Raw genomic sequence first — 23,312 nt, 5'->3', positions numbered from 1 at the left:
CTATTCTTGCCTTAGGAATTTTTTCCCCACTCTTCCTTGCAGAGCACTTCTAGTTCGGAAATATTCTTAGGTTGTTTTGCATGCACTGCATGTTTGAGAACTCCCCACAGATTTTCAATAATATTCAAGTCTAGGGACTGTGAAGGCCATTCCAAAACCTTAATCTTTCGTTTTTTTGAAACAGTTCATAGTTTATTTTGAGATGTTTTGGATCATTGCATTGTTGTAATATCTAACCTCTTTTCAGCTTCAGTTTCTTCACTGACTGTGGGACATGAGCTTCCAGGATTTGTTGAACTTCGTAGAATCCATTCTTCCCTCTACCCGCACAATATTTCCTGTGCCACTGGCTGCCACACAACCCCAATGCATAATAGATCCACCCCCATGCTTAACAGTTGGCAAGGTGTTCTTTTCTTCAAATGCTTCTCCTTTTTTTCCCCAAACGTACCTTTGGTGATCGTAGCCAAAGAGCTCAATTTTTACTTCATCAGACCACCAGCACTTGATTCCAAAATGCCTCTGGCTTATCTAAGTGTTGTGTTGCATACTTCAGACATTGACGTTTGTGATGAGATTGCAGGTAAGGTTTTCTTCTGATGACTCTTCCATGTAGATCATGTTTGTGCAAGTGGACCGGTGCACCACTACTCCTGTGCCAGCTAAACCTGCAGGTCCTTTGCAGTGATATTGGGGTTTTTTGCTTTGCATTCCTGACCAGTCTACAAGCAGTTCTATCGGAGATTTTTCTTGGTCTTACAGATCTTGTCTTGACTTCAACAGTTCCCCTTAACTTCCATTTCTTAATGATATTTCGGACAGTGGAAATTGCAAGCAGGAAGTATTTAGATATCTTTTTATAGCTTCCCCTGCTTTGTAAGAGTCAATTATCATTATTTTCTGATCCTCAGTCAGCTGCTTAGAGGAGCCCATGGTTGTTGAGTGTAAGCACAACACCCTGAGAGGTTCAAAGAGTCAGAGAATTTATTAAGCTCTGGAATTGTCATCACCTGACTTAGATTAAGGCCTAACGAGTCAATTAAGTTCTGAGACCTTACAAAAAAATAACACTAGTGGATTACTAGCTCATTTATGGTTTTCTTTTTTTCAATCTATTAAATTTAGCAAATAAATAGTAACTGTGCATTAAAATTTGCAGAAATATGTCAAGTAAGTTTGTTCACTGCAGAGGTTGTGCTAAATTCTTTTCACTTATAAACAAAAAATGTAATTTGGCCAAGGGTGCCCAAACTTTTGCATGCAACTGTACCTGCCTTCAAGATAAGCAGCCTGTATTCAAATTTCAGGCACGAGTCCTTTGTCATCTGCTGCATATTTGATGTGGCTTGGAGCAGTCAGAAAAACACCTTTCCAAACCTTCACACAAGCATCTACTGTATGCATGGTACAGCTGAAGCTCATTTAGGTACCCGTCTCTTTTACAGTGGACATTTCCACACAGACAGCACCCTCCTGAACACATCGCTGTTGCACTGAATTCAAACTCATATTTTGAAACTAATTGCAAATGAACATTTATGCACCTGTTGACATATACTGTAAAAAACTGTATGAATGTGAACAAAGAGACAATTACATGCATGTTTACTTTGAACAACTGTAACAACACATCACATTTTCACAATTTTTTCATATCCCATGCTTGTTTCTCTCTAGGCTTTCTGTACTTTAAAAATTCACCACTGGTAAAGTACCAGTGACAACTTTAAACATGTATTCTAACTTTACATAAAAAACAAACAGCGTTTCATTCGAGCCTTGTTCCTGGGTGACAGGAAACCACAGATAAAAGGATCTATAATGGACATGCTCTTGAGCCTCAGCCAGGTAAGTGACAACATTTGTTATCAACTGTATACTTAGTATCTGGATCAGCCATTCATACTATCATAAATAAGGAAAAACAGAGCGCATCAGGGTTGAGTAGTAGTACTTCAGTTCAGGGCTGTATGACCACTGACATTTCCAATCTCTTAAACAAGAAATTGCTTTAGCCCTTGCCAAGCCTTCTGAACTTCAAAACATTGTCAATTTCAGTCATTTTGAAAATACTAACTGTATAATTTTTTTTTCTGACAATCTATATGAAATATTTGTTAAAATATGAGCTTCACAGACTATTCATTAAGAATCTCCCGAGGATAAGCAAAGCAATTAATGCTAACTGGTTTATTTACAGACAATTAATTATTGCATGCATGTTATTTTTTAAATCCTGCAGCTGTCATAGAAGTAGGACATCAAGCTCAGTCCAGTGATTCCATCTTATGTTTACAATTAGTCATCATGAACAGACAGCACAAGCGTGGCTGACAAGATAAACACATTTTACAAGATGGAAGAGGCTACATTTTCTGTTCTGAATGAGAAAAAGCTACAGGAAAACCAGAGCAGGTTCAGAGGCAGACAGAAACAATTTGGAATTTTCAGTGATTAAATTGACCATATAGGCACTAGCTGACTGGGCCCAAGGAGGTCACCCTGATCATACAAGCCCAGAATCCAGCACGTATTATGGGTCACCCTCAATTTATTAACAATCGGATAACACATGATTTGTGTAAAGAGGTAGATAAGAGGTAACTTGAAATAGAAAAACCAACACCCTTCAGCTCTCGGGGGTTTAATGATTCTTGACCTAAATGCCTTATTTTTTAAACTGATTACTGAAACTATGGCCCTACAGGACTACAGCTAACATACACTGGTCAAGACTACTTTAAAATTGTACTATGTACCAAAAAGCCTTCCTTTAGAATACTGTGTACTATTTGATCATCACATGAAAAAAAAATATATATTGCTGCTGTGGAACAAGCTATCCTGTCATTTTGCTGAAGCATCACTTCTTTCAAGAAATGCTTTTCATGTAATTTTTAGGTCTAATGGCATCCTCTAAATTATAACCTCTTTTAAATTCTCTGAATCTCCTTAAATACCTTTCCTGATAAAGCTCCCCTTTAATATATTTTAGAACATCCTAATACCTGAAACCACTGACAAACTGATCTGCTATCTCCTAGCTCCACTGGTTAAGGCTGTCACCAGTAGGCTCCTTTTTCAAGCCCCACTGGGTTCTGCCAGTGACTCACTGTTTGTCACCCTGAGCGAGTTACTCAATCTCCTTCTGCTCCATCTTTCAGATGACATGTCAAATAGAGGTTTGTTAGTGATTCTGCCACCACAGATGTTCACGCCAGAGTTCACCCCCTAGCTTCTCTAGTTAATCTTGAAATAATGGGCTAAATTAAGAATTATTACCATAACAATTGTTTTACATTCACCATACATTACAAATGCAGTCTGGATGGTAGTACGGAGCTTTTACAAGTCACTACAGAACAAGAAGGTTAAAAAACAAAACTATAGTGGCCATTCCAAAATGGTTTGATTTTTTTTTAATTCCATACAGCATCTTTCCAAAAATTACATAATTTGCCTAGAATCAATGTCTATCAGTATGTTAACATTGTCTGCTTCATAAAAGCCTGGCTTTAAGTGTTAAAATTCAGAGAGTGTACAAGGCAAGAGTCTGAAGACACTGTCAGACTCCCCAGGCCAGGGAAGTTTGCAAGTCTTATGCTCCCAGGTCTGGCGAAGGGATGCTGCCAACAGCAAAGTGAGCCCTAATGAACTACCTAAAAATGACTGGAACTTCCATGCCTGAATGCAAAGCATAGCAACATCTCTCTTCAAATATTATTAAATTCCACAATCATTACCACAGAAGCAAGGTGAAAGCAAGTAGTTCCGTCACAAAGAATATTTTCATTTTCAGCTACCTTTTGTACACTTGTCTATAACTAGAACCAGATTTCAAAAAGCAAAAGCTTGTGCTAATTTAATTTCAAAATGAGTTAGAAAACAGGAAGTTTTTGTTTAGGCAGATTTTTGGTACTTCACATCAGGACAGGACACTGAAACTTAGATATACCCACCTTTCATAAATTATAAACCAGGAATACGGCAGGTTATTTTCATTAGAAGAGGTGGCCTCTGGCGAACAAAAAAATTGTTGCTAGGATATGGGCTAAAGTTCACATTTATGAAGGGCCTACGTTTCTGATAAAGAGCATCATTCCTTGTATGTTATTAACCTCTGTGGATTTTTCTCACCTCCGAGATGGTGGAAGCAGGCACAGTCTCGGGCCCGATCTCAGTGTTGACATAGATCAGTGCATACAGGTACCCTGACCGGCCATACAGCAGCTCGTCAGGCAGGTCCGAGTCAGAGATGACCACACTGCGCTGCAGCTGGAGCAGCCTGGAGAACAGGAGAGCAAAGAGCCACAGGAACAGTCAATGAAAAGCGCACAAGAGTGGGGACTGATCAGATTTATACTTCAAACACATTAAGTCAACTGTCGAAAAACGACTGCAGAGATTGCTTGTAACCAAAGGTCGAAAGCTTTATCGGTGCTGCAAAGGCTTCAGTGAACAATGCTGTTACTAAAGTACCACAATAAGTTAAAACTGCTACCCTTTAGAGCTTTAGAGCTTATTTCACTGTGACATGCTTAATCAACCAGTTGTAAACCTGACTATCAAGCCCTTTTCCCTTGTGGTGAAAATAAAATAATACTCAGTGTGTAGTGCCTACTTAGTGATGCACTCCTTGGACTCTGCCTCGTTCTTCAGCTTGTGGTGCACCACTGCCCCCACAGCGAGTGGCCCAGCATCGCCACACAGGAAAGTCACCCTCCGGCCATTGAGGTTGCGAAGGGTTCTTTTCACATAGTCCAGGGCACGCTGCAGATGGGACTGCTCCTGGGTCACACGGTGCAGCTGCAGGTAGAGAAGAGCTATGCCTGTATAGGAGAGAGGTAGGATACAAGAAGATATCTAACATAAGTTCAAGAGACTGGAGTACTGAGCAATGCTTTAAGCAGTAAAACTGTAGTTCTCTAATTGTGATAGAAAAAGAAGTAAAATGAGTCAGACTGTTTTATAGGCTTAACTCACCTGGATGAGGGACCGTCAACCTGATCGTAAGTTCAACCTAGGTACAAGAACTCAGGAGCAAGTCAGTAGAGTCATTTGGCCTATCTAGCTCATAGTAAAAATATGCACTAGAATTGTAACATAAAATATACAAGTAAAACTGGACAATATTGGGGTCCGACCTCCTCCTGAACTTTAAGCAGTGTTGGAACTCCAAGCAAACTCTATTTAGACATACGCTTAAATGAATTAGACTGGTTTACTGTCTTAGCCTGAGTCAGGAAAATGTCAGTTTAAATGGAATAAGGCACATGTGGTATTTTTCCAGGAGACTTACCCCTCAGGCAGTGAATATGTGAAGGTCAAACGGATTTGTTTTGATAAAGTATTCCTTCCATAAGATCAGAATGTAAAGAATAAAAAGAATCAGAATGATCATAAGATCAGATACGTAAATTATTGTCAAATTTGAATTTCTGTCAGAGATCTACAACAAAAAAGGCATATTTTTCATAGGTAAAGGGAAGACAGAAGAACATAGTCACCTTGCTTAATGTCTGTGCACAAATGGGATATGTCAGGAATTTATTTTCAAAAGATATTTGATTGAACAGCCAAAGAAGTAGGTCCAATGCTAATATACGGAGAAGATTTGAATCCCAAATTGGACTCTTCTGAGGACCATTAATCAAAGGAGTGTATAAATCTATGGAAGACCTGTATGTATGTATATTATATGCACCCTACAGGATGGGATTCTAAACATTTCATAAACATTTCTCTGCCTCTTATAATTCATATGGGAGAACACATTACTTCCAATAAATACAATAAAAACAGCTTGAAATTGGAACTACTGCTTTATCTGACAATGCATCGGTTAATTTAATATTACTTTTAAACCTGAAGAAATACAACACATTATGAAGAATGAACTGTGGTGTTTTAAATTACATTCTTCTCAAAAAATCAAATGGAATTAAAACAATTACTGTATATAGGAGAGCTGTTCCCAACAGTATTATGGGATACAGCTAAAGCAGTGCTTCCATTTGCTCCTATACCCAAAAGAAACAAACCAAAATTATTTAAACTACTCCACATAGAATAAGAGCATTTAAACATATTCATCAGATACATAGGACATTATTGAGGATTAGAACAGAAATAGTCAAAGTACAAAAAAGAGAAACTACTATGATTGAGAAAAAAATCAATATACTAGCAAGACGATATATAGAACATACAATTTTTGATCCACTAACAAACCCAGTAAATTGAATAAAATGGATATTGCAAAAAATTATATTCACAGACTGATATTCCAAATATACCTCACATGGGCTCTTTATTAAACTCATTAAACCTACCTGCCCTAAACATGAAGCAAAACAATATATTGACAATAAGCAAGGAGGACATTTCTTAGACTATTTCAAACCTTAAACTCAGCAGAGCTACAGGAATGAATGGCTTTCCTGGTGAATTTTATAAGACATACAGTGAACATAGTTCCACTATTTACATCCACCTGTTTATTGAACTATTATGATATATGACTAAAGAGCTGGGCAACAATAGGGATTATAACATTGTACACGATGATGAAGAAAGGTCATCTGAGAAATTCTGAAGAATTATCACATCAGTACAAATTGGAAAAATAAGACTTCTTGAGATCTGGCATTATGCAAATATTCTTAAAGTAATGACCCACAGAATGAAATTGTATTTTTATTGCTCCTTAACAGTACAGTAATTGAAATTTCAAAGCTGTACAATAATGCTGAGGATATGAAAAGAAAATCAACAAAATATATTAAAATAGAAAAAGCCATTTTTCTACAGATTAGCAGAAAAATATATGCAAATTTAGCCCAGCTTTACAAGCTTTCAAACATGGGGAAACTTTACTGGAAGAACTTATCCCATTTTTTATTTGTCCCAACATACTGTACAAGTCAAATGAAAAGGAACCACTTCACAATGCTGGGATTGTATAGAGAGCAGGTAACAATTTATTCACATGTATTCTCTCCCTGCCCAGATGCAGAAAGCTTGCCAATTCATGAACTTAGCCCTTAATAAGATATAGCAAATCTAAACATAACATTTGAATGTTCTTTCTTCTAACTGCTAATAAGAAAGCAATCACAAGAAAATGACTTATTAAAGAGCCCCCAAACATGTGAACAGTGAATTGACATTGTGAATGGAAAAACTATAGCACTACAGTCAGAAATTTTTAGTAAATACTGGCTATCCTGGACTAACATTTTTTCCTTCTGAATCCTAATTTTACATTTGAATGGAAATGATATAATATTCCTGTGTAAACTATTTGTTTTTTTGGTAAGCAGATTTCTACCAAGTGATTTTACACCAGTATTTACCTCACTCATCTATACCTCCACATTGGAAGTACTGTAGGTCGATGGAATTGCAATGTCAACTTAACACAAGATATACAAATTTGTGAATCAATTTTGAACATATACTATTTCATTAACAAAAAATATAAAAAATAAAGGAAAGGGGAAGCTGTTTTGGGAACAAATTAGAATTTCGACAGTGAAACACAGGCTCATTGGATGGCTTGGAGTAGAGGATTGAAAAGCATGGCTGGATATGAGGAATGAACCATCACACTGCACCTAATAAACAGGCAGGTGGACTAGGATCCTGCCACCTGCTGCATCAGCTCCAATAAGAACCCCTTCATTTTTCAAGAGCAAAAGATGTTAACTAATCAACCTTTTCATTATTTTATGACCAGCTAGAGGAAAGAACTGCAAATATACAGCATATGATGCTTCAGAATGCATTTTCATTCTCAGCTATCAAGACAAATGGTGCATTTAGGGCAAAGTTAAGAGATTCAAGGACAAGAACAATAGAGTAAGCTTTTTTCCTCTATTTTCAGCATAAGAAATACTGCAGTATAATGGAACAGAAAACATATAAATTAGCTATTTATGAAATACAGAAAATATTGCAAAGTTTATAACATGGTTCTTTTTCTGAAATGTATCATGGACATCATACTAAAATCTGTGAGAACAGCAATGACATTTGAAAGGGCTTCAGAACTGGCACTTAGTGATATATCAGCAGTCAAGGGCATTGTTGCAGCTTTATTTACCCCCTAATAGAGAGAACCACATAGTTCATTTTTATAACATAGGACAAAGACAAAAATTTAGACTCAGTCAATACAGACGCCTGTATGACAAGCAGCACTTCTAATTCACAAAACAGGGTTTTCCAAAACCAAAAAAGTGTTCAGTATGTTCTATCCATTCATTTTCTAAACACTTGATCCAATACAGTGTCACAGGGGACAGAGAGCCTATCCTAGAACCAACAGGTGCAAGGCAGGATACACCCTTGATGGGACACCAAACCAACGCAGAGCACATATATATATAAAGACATGCACACGCTCACATGCTCAGGAAACGAGAGCATCCAGAGGAAGGAGGAAACCCATGCAAACATGTGGAGAACATACAAACTCCACACAGACAGCAACTCACAAATTGAACCGGGCACTGCAAAGCAATGCTAACCACTGTGCCATCATGCTGCCCTCAGTATTTTCAATCATATGGAAAATTGACATGATTTTGTTAAGATCATTTGAGGTCTTCAACCCCGGACAAAATGAAGTTCATAACTACATTTCAATTGCTTTCAGCTCAGCAACAGTCAGGGATTCAATTAAGCTTAATTAAACTTTTTTAATCATTTACTGATCAGCAGAGCAAGTCCGGTTTGAGTTTAAGAAAAGGTCATTTAAAGCACAGTTTGAACAAATCCCAGTAATCAGACCAAACCCTCCTGGGTTGTAACAGTGAAGGAGACAGATGTGGAATCCGTGCTAGAGTGTAGATGACACCGGCAACACAGTGCACACAAACAGTATGTACAGTACCTTGGACTATGACTGGCTAGTAAGAAGCTTGACCCATGATAACGGCAGCTGCATATCCATAAGCCACACATCCAAAGATGCAGGGGCAACAAAAGTATACAGACCAAGAAAAAAAATCTACAACTTTCTTTCTATTATTAAAACAAGGTAATGTTTTCATAATCTTAGAACTTATGCACTGGAGGGTGTGTGCTGTGCTGACCACTTTCTGAGCACCAGATACAAATCAGGCTGTGGTTTCCAGCCTACCTACTTCAAGCTAGAGATTTTCCCAGCTCAACACACGTCCTGCAGACCTCTCATGTACCTGCTCACCTGTCCAGCCAGTATAAGTGGAGAAGTCATGCGGGTCAGCTGTCTTTAGGCCCTCCTCCATCTGCAGCAGGAGGTCTGTAATCTTGCTCTGGACTTTCTTCTGAAAGGTGGCACTGACCTGTGCAGAGAAAGCCTTGTCAACAGGTATATGATAAGTCCTGTAAAGTATACCAATGTACAGGTTCAGGCAAAACAACAGTTATTGAAATAAATGTAGAGATTATCTTCAGGAAAATCAAGCTGCTATAGCACAGGGTGAAACTCAAGCTTTATACTTTGATTTGTGCAATAAGAATGCACAAATCATTTACTGCTGCCTGGGTAATCACAGTCAACTCACGACACAGCCTAAACTCCAACTCACGACACAGCCTAAAACTCCAGTCAGCAATGTCTGCACTCCAGATGAGCATCTGTACCAGCTGAACATGGTAACCCCTTCACAGGCATTCTTCCTTCATTAATATCTTCATGGATACCAACAAAACATGAATTATCTAATTTCACAGCCTTTAAAAAAAAGACCAAGTAACAAAACCAGTAATACATTTTCCCCGAGACAAAACTTTTCCTTTATTAATCATCAACATCTTTATTTTTCTACTTTGCCTTTAAGCCATTATTCTTTTTCTCCTGTTTTTTTTTACAAATATAAGGATGGATTTGTCTTCTTTCCACAGCAAGCAGCTTTTAAAATAAATGGGTTCAACGCTGACTGGCAGCTGTAACATGAAAAAGCCAATTAAGGAGACAGGGGACGATCTTGTTTACTTTTACAAGAAAGGGAGACAACAGCTCTCCAGATCAGTCAGATGGTCCTTTGTCTGCTCCATAAAAAACCCAATTGTCTTGTGAGGCTGCACACGTCACATGCAGTGCAAATGAGACGCATGGTGTGGCGAAGGCTGAGCCATGTTGTTAAGTTTGCAGGGCACAATGAAAAGAACTGCATTAAACAGCAACAGAGCCTTTCAGCACATCAACCAGGTGACGCACACGGATCAAATGCGCTTTATAAAGCTTCTGTTTTTAAATGAGGGCACCCATTCTATACGAAAGCAAATAATTTTTATTAAAAAAAAAACATTGTCTTTTTTTCTTCAGCTTGATTCTCACTGGAGCACTTTAGAGACAGCACTCATAGTAAATGATGAATGAGACATCTCTAACACTCCCTGCCCACAAGAGAAAAGGCAAATAAGTTTGGGTGCAGAAAAAGATTAGAATTGATTGCTTCTCAAATACCAAAAGAGAGAGTCATCGGGATATAAACATAATGTCTCCTATATATGTGCTCCGAACTGCTGGAAAATAGCGTACGTCTCTTTTACAGAAGGATGAGATAAAAACATGGAGCACACCACAATGTAACAGATGACAGATGCCATTATACTAGCCAGCCCTTCCACTATGACCTTTAGACATATGCAAGCAGCCGATGGTTAGTTTGGTCCCAAAGGAATGCAGTCCAGCAGGGTTTGTGAAATACCATCTCCCAAACACTGCTTAATCTCAAAGATAAAATAACTGGTGCTATTAAGATTTTTTTCCCCAGTTGCACTCTGGGACTTAAAGGAATGTGACAGGTACAAAGAACTTAACCTTTTCAGACTTGAACACAGAAGACTGAGAAGTGATCATAATCTGCAAAGGTACTGACAAAGTCAAGGCACAGACCTCTTCCGAATAAACAGCGAAACACAGACCTAAGGACAAAAGTGGAAACTATGTAGAAGTGCGTTTAAAAGTGAAAACAGGAGGAACTTCCTTACGCTAAGTGTTGTGGTAGTATGGAACATGTTAATCACCCAATTTGTAAAAGCAAATACCTCTAACTTTTTTCAACTGAACCTTTGATCAATTAACTATTCATGGCTTGGTTACAAGGATGAATCACAAAAATATACTGCCAGCACCTATATCACCTGCAGCTCACAACTGGCAACCCACTGAAGCCAAGCAGGTGTGAGCAAAGGGAAAGCTAAGGTTGTGGGTCCTAATGCCCCAGTATACTGACCAGGACACTATACTGTAAAAAGCTGTCGTCCCTTGGATGAGACAAAACCGAGGTCCTGACTCTCTGTGGTCATTAAAAATCCCAGGGTGTTTCTCAAAAAGAAGTGTTATCCATGGTGTTCTGGCCAAACCTCCCTCTGGAATTTATTAATAAAGGCCTCCTAATAATTCCCAAATATGAATTGGCTTCATTACTCTGTACTTCTCCCCACTGATAGCTGATGTGTGGTGAGTGTTCTGGAGTCAAATCATGCAAGTGGGGGCTACACGCAGTTTGTAGTGGAGGGGAGTCCCCATTACCTGTAAAGAGCTTTGAGTGAAGTACTCAGAAAAGAGCTTTATATGTGTAAGGAATTGTTGTTATAATAATAATAATAATAATAATAATAATAATAATAATAATAATAATAATGTTGAACAAATTTGCCAAAAACCACCTACATGATAATTGTAACTATTTCTAATCGTCAAATGAAATATAATTTGAGCATTTTAGACACTTTCAACAATTTTATAAATGGAATAATAAAGGTGAAGGTCATGTTCAGAAAACACTTATGCCCAGAAGAAAATATGTTGGGAATATTGTGTTAGTAGACCTTGTTAAGAGGGGGGAATCAATGTTACTGGAACTACAGTATAAATGTCCTGTAGACTCATATACAGTTTCGGAGCCAAGGATAACTGAAATCTATATTATTTAACATTTACATACTGTATGTAAGTATGGTAGTAGAAGCCAAACGATACCAGTCTGCTAGACAAAACCAAATATACAGTAAAACAGTACCAGAAAAACACACAGCCTGTCTTATGAAACAAGGATGCATTATTCTAAATGTAATTAGAACCAGCAATGTTGGCCTAGGCAATCATTATCAGTATTTTCACATGACTCTCTACATTCAGCAAGATGATTTCATGGCGCACATGAGATACCATACTAACGATTTTGCTTCCTTTCAAACAGAATATTAACTTCGGTACAATACAAAAGGTTTAGGTATAGGTTTTCTCAATCCCTACAAATCTGACCATGAACACACAAAGTGCTTGAGTGCTACCATTAATTGTTTACAATAGGAAAGATTGCTGTTGAAATATAATCGAACTTCATTAATCATCAAACAGTACCTGAATGTTTCTTTCTAGAGAATATAATCAAATAGATTAAATTAGGCAAAGGAAACATTATGAGGAAAAACAAATTTGAGCTTAATTCAATACGAGAAATGACCTGGTTGATAATTCACAGGAAAAACAATGAACATTAAAGACCTCCATTCAGACAACTGAATTGTCCAAGAGTTCCTTCCTATTTGTAAAGGACAAAACAAATGAAGGAGAAAGTTTTATAGGTGAGCTGCTATTAAACCCTATCAAACAGGTCCTTCAGTGTTTGAAAGGGAATGGGAAAGAATGGGTCTAGGCAAATGAAAATTACATAAATCAAAGTTTAGTCTCTCAGACAAAAACAAGAAAAATAACCACTACATCATAAATATAAGTAAAAACATTTACCATATAGCTCTGACAAGACAATACCTTTAAAGTTATCATTTTCTGAGACCTGCATACAGTACAACTATAGGCTTACTAAAGCCCCCATTCGTTGTCTAACGTATACCGCAGTAAATAATCCTGTCCTTTTACAAGTGATCTTCCACATAGTCAAGCAGACTATGTACAGAAGACCTTTCATTCCAACCAAATACACACAGCAGTGAACACCACAGAAAGAACAGCAACTTCAACCCTGGGATTTATATTGAATCATGCTGCAGCAGTCACATTTCCAGAGTAAGAAATCACTGAAGGCCTAAAGATTCTGGGTGACATCTGGATGCCCCAGCCACTTTAAGCTCTTTTCCCCTAGGCAAAAGCAATGATTTGTATTGAATCACAGGGCATTAATCAAACCGTCTCTTCCACAGCAAACAGTACCGCAATGTAAGCATTTTTATAATCATTCTATCTCCCCTGAAACATCACCACCTGCAAAAATGAAGTATTCGGGAGCCATAAAAAATGCAAAATGACTATTTAAAGACATAAGCAATTTGAAATTACTTGGAAAGGACTAAGCATTTTTCTCTCACACTGCATCTGATGCCAGAGAAGACCGAGTTCGGATAAATGTAGACATGCCCTTCTGTTTTATGAAAATTACACAGAGGGGAGAAAAACTCTCAACACAGGGCAGAGGATGCAGTTTTTCTTTTATATCTGATGCACTGATGTACTAGTTCCCAAGCTTTTTAGCTTCAGGAAAACACTATAATTCTCAAAAATGTAACCACCACTAGAGATCTGAGACCATACAAGATAGACAGCTGAGCTGTTCTGTCTCTCTACATCAGTTGACTATCGGTGCATGAGAGAAAAAGAGCAAACATTTGCAAAAATGCTCCCAGATGTATCTGATGTCAGTTTGCACTTAATAGGTACAGAAATATGCATAGACCAAAATGTGATCTCACTAGGACACCAAGCTCGAGAGACCTTCATCATACAGTATGTAGCACTCTCCCAAATTGGAAAACATTTGTTCTACACATCAGACAGATGCACTTCTAAATTATAAAGAGAATGGAGTGTGCACCAAATTATACAATACTGTATGAGATAATAAAAAAAACTTCTGTTGTGTTTTTAGTCAGATTTCATTCTTTTGCTGAATAACAAATCTGTCCAAGTGTTAGTAAATTTATAAAAATGTAGGACAAATGCAGTGGGGCTCAAGTATTACAAAAACTCAGATACAATTTCAAGAAACATACTACTTTGATACCAAACTCACACATTCTCCCAGGCTTTATACAATGATGACAGGTGCCCTATTAAGACCTCCTGGATCATGGCTCTCCAGGACCAGGGAAGATCATCATTGCAGTAAATATTCTGTGCTGTAGTTGGCTAAAAAAGACATTATTTTCTCTGGTATGTATGTTTCCAACATATTAAAATTATGGCCTAGTAATTGCAAATAATTAAACTAAGTGATTCTAATCTCAGAAAAGCACGTTTATATGTTAGCTATGAAAAGGTTTTAACCAGCAGCCATATCACTCTGCAACTCACAACTGGCAGCCCATTGAAGCTAAGCAGGTGTGAGTCTTGTCAGTACCTGGGTGGGAGACCTCTTGGGAAAAACTAAGGTTGCTGCTGGAAGAGGTGTTAGTGGGGCCAGCAAGGGGTGCTCACCCTGCGGTCCATGTGGGTCCTAATGCCCCAGTATAGTGATGTGAACATTATATTGTAAACAGGCACCGTCCTTCGGATGAGACGTAAAACAGAGGTCCTGACTCCCTGTGGTCATTAAAAATCCCAGGGCGTTTCTTGAAAAGAGTAGGGGTGTAGGCCAAATTTCCCATCGGCCCTTACCAATCGTGGCCTCCTAATAATCCCCATCTATGAATTGGCTTCTTTACTCTGCTCTCCTCCCCACTGATAGCTGATGTGTGGTGAGCGTACTGGTGCACTATGGCTGCCGTCGCATCATCCAGGTGGATGCTGCACATTGGTGGTGGTGGAGGGGAGTCCCCATTAGCTGTAAAGCGCTTTGAGTGGAGTGCCCAGAAAAGCACTATATAAGTGTGAGCAATTATTATTATTATTATCCTGCAGGATTGGTATAAAACACACATTTTTTCTCTGACGTGGCTCTCCTCTGCTTGGTTGTCCTTAAAGAGGAAAAAAGAGCATCTGACAGCAGAATAAACAAGGGGAAAATGAAGTATTTCCTACTTCAATCTGGGGTTGGCAGACTGCACATCCTTTATCAAGAATGCACAGTGAGAGAATAAGGTAATGATAGTGTAGTGTTTCATAGCCGTTCAGGGACGCCAAATATGTAATCATAGCCGGCCAAAATGTAAATGTAGTGGCTCTCTGAAGGCACCAGTTCTGTAGGGTTTGGGCATTTACTGAGACAATTACTAATTGTAGCAGTAAATCACAAAGTTGATTCTTTTGATGGCTTTAGAATCCAACCATGCGACATAACTCAAACAACGCACACACACAGGTACTAATACACGAGGATACATTTATTAATACATAGAATATGCATGTAAACCTAACAGATCTTATCGTGAGGGTTATCAGAATACAAAAGGTATATATTCAATCAGTTACGAAGAGTTACACATATCAAGAGGACATACGTTCAGTATATCATTCATTTAGACCGTTTCGTAAATGAACTTGGTTATAACTTCTACATTAGATACTCAAAACAAGTACATAACTCTTAGGAATTAAATTGATATCAACTGGTTGGGATAACAATTGAATTCTCGAGCTGTAATGCATTGAAGTTGAATACTCATCCAATTTCTGGGGATTCAGATCTCCTGCGGGCACAAAGAAACAGTTGCAGGCTGTTGCTGTCCAATCCACGCTCTCTGGCTGTGTGCCAGGCTGTGCTGTTCGGCTTGCGACGGTGCGCTGCAGATGCTCACTGACCGGCTAGTTAGTGTTGGCTTTAACTAGCAAAGTTTGTGCACAGGAGAAAAGATGACTGTGGGTCCCAGCAAGTCAGGAAGAGGACCGGTTCGTTCCTGATGAAGCGCTAGTTCTGAATAGTGATTCAGCTGTCCACAGTTCCGACCTGTTCACGAGGCCTGCTGCTGTTGCTAACCTCGGGTGGATCCTCTGGTTACTCTCTGGCATCCTCCGCTCTAGACTCTTAGAACAAAGGAAAGTTCTGGCACTCGGACACACTGGCCGTTCCGTGGTTGTCCGGGCTGAGTCTCAGGATGGTCAGGAGGCGCGCTGCGAGAATGTCCTGCCCTTGGGAGCCTTCTGCTCCTGGGCCGTCCTGCCCTGGAATTCTCCTTTGAATTCCCTTTAGAACAGTCCACAGAATCCTCTCCAGAATCTTACTGAATCTGAATCTCTGTGTTGCCTGTTTTTACCTGGAGGAACTTCAGCTCGTTGATTGGCTGAAAGTTCCATGGGCATCAGAGTCCCACGTGGGTTACTCGGCCCTACCAGTCCCTGATTGGTTGATCAAGGTGAGATATGAGTCACTTACTCCTGACACTTAGTAATGCAGTCCAGATGTCCAACTGGCACTCCCTAGACAGATAGGCGCCAATGGATGACCATTGATCATGACAGCCAGACTTAGCTAAGTGCATCCCCCTTTGGGAGCTGTCCTAGGACCTTAAATCACCCTGCACTAATGGTCTCTCTGTGGCTGCACCACAGAGATGAACAGAGAAATGGGGCCTCATTTGGGAAGCTCAGAAACACTTAATTCTGCCTTATTATTAAGCCTCGCCGCTACAATAGTCTCTGCCATTCCATCATCTCACCAGACTTACAGAAGGCAGGTCGCTTCAGGAATCTTGACGATATTCGAAGGATGATTGGAACCTAAAACCCCACTGCAGGCAACGAAGGATTGATTACTCAAGAAATGAAAAGTGCAGTTTATTAAAATACAGAAACAAAAGTAAACTATTGAAGAGTAAAGCACAGAATACAGTCAACCCTGTGTACCCCCCACTCCACTTTGACTGCTTCCTACAAGTCCTAACAGCCAACTGACTCCCTGGAACACAGTTAAGCTCCCTTGTGCTCTCAATTTTAATTTAAAGCCATCAACAACTGGTAAAGAATGATTCTTGAAAAACACAATATGCTTTTATTTTTTAAAACTAATACAAGATGCACACAACTACAAGTTTACACAATAATAAAGGATCAAGTTTACTATAACAAAACTTTCTAAGGACAGATGCATATACTGTACATCCTCAGCGTGAGTCCTTGGGAGAGGTCACAGTGCACACATTAAGCCTGGCCTATGCTGACAGGGCTTGCACTGCACTAATCCTAGCAGATCCTGCTGGGTGCATCTCCTATTAGGGGCCTTGGCATTTGCTCCAAGTCTCAGGCTTGAGCCTGACAGAAGGACAGAAGAATTGCTGCATCACTAGCCAGGCAGTTTTCCAGGTCAGAACTGGTACTCCAGAATGTGTCAATGAAGTTCATTGTTTAAAGTTCAGTAAGCAGATTCACTTTCCAGCTTGGTGGAGACCTGTCAAATAAATCATGAGGTATCTAGGTGCCACTTTTTCACAAGCATAGAAAATTACAATACCTGAACTTATTCAGCAATACATGTGAAGATATAAGAACCTAAAGAGTCAAGTTCAACTCCAAGATGCAGAGGTGGGCGGCCTCCTCTGAATTAGGAATATGGGTACAGTAAGCCTGTTTAACCTTCTTAGAAACTACTTAGAAGCAACATAACATATTATAATATGGTTATAAAGATATACAGTATATATATATATCATTCTTTCAAAAGCCGTAACATATTTGTAAGTTTGCAGTCTAGCCCAAACCCTAAGCATAATTTATTAATGATTGACATAAAATTTGAATAAACATTTTAGTATTAGTAATGATCATTCATAAATTCATTTTTGAAAAATTGTTAAAATATTAAACTTATTTTCATGTCTGTTCTGTGCATTTCATATCACTGTCATAAACATTTGTGTATGTTATGCCTTTTGAAACAATTAGCACAAATGATTTCTAAAAAGTATTTACATCTTATGTAACATCTAAGAAGGTACTGTATTATGCAGGATAGAAAAAGATTATGTGCACTTCAGAACTTGTTAATTATCTGAAGATCCAGTCTGTACACAATGATTAAAATAAATCACTGCAGAACAATTAATGATCAAGGGTTTAACATCAGCTCCATTCACTCCACTGGGCGGTGCGGTGGCTCTGTCGCTAAGGATCTGTACCTGTGGCTGGAAGGTTGCCGGTTTAAATCCCGCGGCCAGCAGAGGAATCCTACTCGATTGGGCCCCTGAGCAAGGCCCTTAACCCCAGCTGCTCCAGAGGCACCGTATAAATAATTGACCCTGCGCTCTGACCCCACGCTTCTCTCTTCCCGTCTGTGTGCCTGTGTATCTCGAGACGAGCCAGCTGGGATATGCGAAAAGACAAATTCTTAATGCACGAAATTGTAAATGGCCAATAAAGTGACCTTATTTTATTCAGGTTTGACATTCCAAAATGAAAGTAAAATACAAATATACCTAAAGAGGCAGACTGAGTAGTGCAAGGGTTTACTAGATCCGGAGTTACTGTGTATACAATCTGTTCATTTAGCCTTTAACTCTAAGACCGTGTAATACCATTAGACAGCTTCTGTCCTCAGCAAAGGTCTCTGCATGTTTATTAATGGGCTTCAAGTACAAATCACTTGTAAAGAGTGCCCTGAATATCCAACAGTGCGCTGCTCTGTTTCAGCCAGCAGCATAACAGTGCAAAACAAGTTCCCAAACGTCACAAATACATATTTCATACGTTTTCCTATGCTACCCTGTGTTTCATATGAAGGAGAGAAGAGACTGGCATAGGTCATGAGATTCCAAGAACAAATTTTATCCTACAGTGCTGCCACAGAGGAAAAGCCTATAGTTTTCCATTTCCTTACATAAAACAGTCACAGTAAAAATGGTTATTCCTGAATTTTCAGAAATTGGAAACATTCATTGAATTATATTTAATAAAATTGTCAGAAAGCAGAAATTCCACAGATAAGTACCTACAAAATAGCACAACAACTACAGTACATCAGAGATATACTGAGAAGCTGGCCCTGGGCCTACAGAACACCTGAAGTACCTAAACAACCCAAGTTTTAATGTGCACACTTATTTTCTTAACTAGGTTTTGAAAGTATATTTTTCAGGATATTTCCTCTGTGCAACACTTTAAATTCCAGGAACACAGCGAGGAAAAGTAAGATGTAATTTAATTGATGGTCTCTTATGCAGGTGGCCACAGGCAGTCAAAGAAAGGCATGGAGTAATGTATGACGTCCAGCAAATCATGCTAATATTATAAAAATAGTTATGAAAACAATTACAGATGTACTGTATGCAAACGTTTGGGCACCCCTGGCCAAATTACATGTTTTGCTGATTTTCTAAGTGAAAAGAAGTGAACACAACCTCTGCAGCAAACAAACTAAAACTTGACATATTTCTGCAAATTTTAAAGCACAGTTACTATTTATTTGCTGAATTTATCAGATTGAAAAAAATAAAACAGTAAATGTGGCATGTGCAAATGTTTGGGCATCCTATCAGTCAGTACTTAGTAACACCCCCTTTGGCAGAAATCACAGCCTCCAAATGTTTCTCGTAAGCAGCTGACAGTCTTTCTATTCTTGCTTTAGGAAGTTTTTCCCACTCTTCCTTGCAGAACGCTTCTAGTTAGGTCGTCTTGCATGAACTGCATGTTTGAGATCTATCCACAGATTTTCAATAATATTCAAGTCTAGGGACTGTGAAGGCCATTCCAAAACCTTAATCTTTCATTTCATGGTTGATTTTGAGATATGTTTTGGATCATTGTCTTCTTGTAATATCTAACCTCTTTTCACCTTCCTTTTCTTCACTGACTGTGGGACATTAGCTTCCAGGATTTGTTGATACTTAGTAGAATCCATTCTTCCCTCTACCCTCACAATAATTTCCTGAGCCACTAGCTGCCACACAACCCCAAAGCATAACAGATCCACCGCCATGCTTAACAGTTGGCAAGGTGTTCTTTTCTTTAAATGCTTCTCCCTTTTTTTTCTCCAAATGTACCTTTGTACCTCAGACCACAGCACTTGATTCCAAAACGCCTCTAGCTTATCTAAGTGTTGTGTTGCACACTTCAGACGTTGACTTTTGTGATGAGATCGCGGGTAAGATTTCCTTCTGATGACTCTTCCATGTAGAGCATGTTTGTGCAAGCAAGCTACACACCACAGTGGACCAGTGCACCACTACTGCTGTGCCAGCTAAACCTTCCTGCAGGTCCTTTGCAGTGATATTGGGGTTTTGCTTTGCATTCCTGACCAGTCTATGAGCAGTTCTATTGGAGATTTTTCTTGGTTTTCCAGATCTTGTCTTGACTTCAACAGTTCCCCTTAACTTCCATTTCCTAATGACATTTATGACAGTGGAAATTGCAAGCAGGAAGCGTTTAGATATCTTTTAATAGCCTTCCCCTGCTTTGTAAGAGTCAATTATCTTTATTTTCTGCTTAGAGGAGCCCATGGTTGTTGAGTGTAAGCACAACACCCTAAGAGGTTCGAAGAGTCAGATAATTTATGAAGCTCTGGAATTGTCATCACCTGACTTAGATTAAGGCCTAATGAGTCAATTAAGTTCTGAGACAAAAAAATAACACTAGTGGATCCACTCTTGCAAATGCCACATTTACTGTTTTATTTTTTTCAATCTGTTAAATTTAGCTAATAAATAGTAACTGTACAACAAAACATGTAATTTGGCCAGGGGTGCCCAAACTTTTGCATAAAACTGTATATCTACAGATTGATCAGCCTGCGGGATATTAAACACATCACATACTTCTGGGAACTGTGATCTTTTTAGGTCGATGTGTACACAGAAATGCGCTCCAGATTTAATAAAAAGGTGTCACATTACAACTAGGTTTTACAGCACAGACAAGCCTAACAGAATACCAAGATAGTGCATTAGTTCAGACAGATTAAAGCATACAACTTGAAACAACCCATCACCACAATGTCCTGAAACTCCTGATTTTCCTTTGGTAACACCCATCAGAATAACATCCACAGATGATAACTTCTGAGGGCCAATAAAAGACTCAATATTGGAAATTCTACCCAAACTGCAAAGCACCTACGCTTAACAGTGCCAAAAGAATGAAGCATCTTTTAATTTCAGTCTTAAGCCCAAATACTTCTATTACTTCATTTCTTCCTGAGGATCATCCCAAGAATGTCCCAGGAATCCAGTGTTTAAAACAAACTCTAACAGGACTGAGGTGTTCACAAGCACAACACTGACTGTAATTGTAAATGTGGAAGAGGGATTGGTTTAAAAATTCATGTCAGCCTATGACATTTAAAGCATATGTCACAGAGTGGAAAAGATGAGTGTTGGACACCAGGAGCTGATGATTGTATGGATGTGAAGTGCCCTGAAGGGCCAGTAACATCTCAGTGTTGACTGTGTCTCCTGCCCTGATCGATGGCACTCTTAACTCACTGAAAGCACTAAGCAATTGCCACACCATTCATGGGTAATATGTGGGGCTGGAAACAGGTTTGACTGGACCTGTGGTTGAAAGGGAGGCCTGAGAACAGGAAGAGTTAGAGCAGTGCACCATGTTTGGACAGACACTTCTTGAAGGAGCACTTAAAACTTGTGTCTAGAAGGCATAAAAAGCCCCAACAGGACAGAAAGGAGACCTCTGGAAAAAGGACGTTTTGTGGGTCAGATCGCGACAGGTGGACCCAGGAAAGGACTCAGATGCCAGGGACCAGGAGCAGCAGAGGAAGACCCCAACATTGCTTTCTCCCCCTCCACCCAAAACTGCACTCCAGGGACAGAGGGGGATACCTGGACTGTCACTGTCTCTTTGCTGTGGTGTAAAGAGGCTCACCGGGTCACTGACCAGAGCTGGGTTCGGAGAAGAATGCTGGGGGATATTTCTTCTGGGATATGTCTTTTCTGGTAACTGGGGTTTTGGATATGTCAATGAGTAAGTGGTGACATGTGATTTGTGTATTGTACTAGTGGTCATATTAAGCCTGTGAAGAGAAGAATAACTCTCTGGTCTGTGCATGCACTTGAGATTCTGGGAGATGAAAAGAACCTGTGGCAAGGAAGTAAGGGCCCAGTACCCTTTATAAGGTGGCGTAGTCATGTACACGGCAGGAATAATTCTTATCTGTGACACAAATTACTTACAAATCCACTACTTAGTAGCTAACCCTTATAGATGTCCTAGGATGTACCGCTATTGCACAGCAGTTTGAATAGTAGGCCTGTCAGGTGCTATACCTGGTCAGAAAGGGATTTCCGACTCTTAATCTTAATTACAAGTAATTAATGCTTGTCATACTACACTTAACTTGGCAGAGATCATTGCTCTAAGTTTACTGTGTTTCTAGTCAGCGTAGTTAAGGAGACCTAGTATTAAACTACTTGATTTAGCTAGAACGGATGGGAATTGCTTAATTTACACATCATGTCTGTGCAGCTAAGCGACAGAATATGCTAACCTTAATTTTTTCTATTAAATAAAATACATAGTGGTAACAGAAAGAAGAGTGGCAAAGAAACTCAAGCTGACAGTTATGTAGACGATATCGAGGCGTTATAATTTAACCTTATAACTCATAATACTAACAGCAAAGACAGATTACTGTGCCAGACGTACGTCCGCGTTATATAGCAAAATGGGGATCATAAATCTATGACAGTTATTGCATGACATACAACAGGGTGGATTATGGTTACATGTCTATTGTAAATTTAGACGTAGTTTATAGTAGTATTTTCAACCGTTAGTCATCTGCCGTGTGTTTAGTATTAAATGCTTTTCAGTGTGATGTACCGCACGTCGCATTAAAGTGTGTAAATAAAAGTCGTGCTTCCACAGACGTAGTGTTCAAAAAGTGCAACTCACTTGCAAAAGCAACTGAAGAACTTCGGTTTACTGAAAATACATTACTTATTGACACTATGCATGCCGCTTTAGGTTACAACTCTGTATCGACGGATGACATCAGGTGGTTTTTAAAACAAGATAAGTAACTGCTTACCTTCCCGCTAGCATCAAAGTGCTCATTGCACTCACTGTCCGCTCCCGCGGTGCCGGATGCGAAGACTCCCTGATCCCAGTCCGGGTAAGGGTTTGCGAAAGCGCGTTCCTCCATCTCTGCCTCCGCACCTGCCACCAGCTTCAGTCTTTTCGACATACTGTCTCCCATTGCCACGGCAGCTCGCCACGGACAAAACAGTGGAGCACTTCGGGTTACAGCGCGCAGCCTGGGAGCGCAGAAAAGAAAACGCGTTTTCAAATTCTCAAAGTCGAGCTGGATACATGCAGGACGGGCAGGGATTATGCTTTTCAATGCAACACAGACAAGAGATGGTCAATAACTGTACGGCAATACAGTGCTGGAAGGCGGGGGAGGGGTCTAGTTGTCCAACATAAAAGCCAAGGAAAAGAGAATATTGAAATTGCCCTTTTTTAGTAGCTGTTTTGACAG

At 39.3% G+C, this 23,312-nt stretch overlaps 1 protein-coding gene across 3 annotated transcripts in view; it reads right to left on the bottom strand.

Annotated features, from left to right (window-relative positions):
* The window catches only part of lancl2 (LanC lantibiotic synthetase component C-like 2 (bacterial)), a 43,830-nt gene extending 20,748 nt beyond the window's left edge, over positions 1-23,082 (bottom strand). For 2 of the 3 annotated variants that reach the window (XM_088919153.1, XM_088919154.1), the window contains exons 1-4: positions 22,863-23,082; positions 9,212-9,329; positions 4,622-4,829; positions 4,138-4,285 (exon numbers count right to left, since the gene is read on the bottom strand). In XM_088919153.1, the coding sequence (XP_088775279.1) occupies positions 4,138-4,285; positions 4,622-4,829; positions 9,212-9,329; positions 22,863-23,030 (642 nt within the window). In that variant the 5' untranslated portion in view covers positions 23,031-23,082. The remainder of the gene's footprint in view (positions 1-4,137; positions 4,286-4,621; positions 4,830-9,211; positions 9,330-22,862) is intronic. The other variant, XM_088919155.1, reaches the window with a different exon arrangement.
* Between the last annotated feature and the right edge of the window lie 230 nt (positions 23,083-23,312).

This window comes from Atractosteus spatula, chromosome 6, assembly GCF_055471065.1.
Source record: "Atractosteus spatula isolate fAtrSpa1 chromosome 6, fAtrSpa1.hap1, whole genome shotgun sequence".
NCBI classification, from domain to species: Eukaryota; Metazoa; Chordata; class Actinopteri; order Semionotiformes; family Lepisosteidae; genus Atractosteus; species Atractosteus spatula.
The sequence above is the reverse complement of the archived record's forward strand: the minus strand, read 5'-3'. Positions and strand labels throughout refer to the sequence as shown.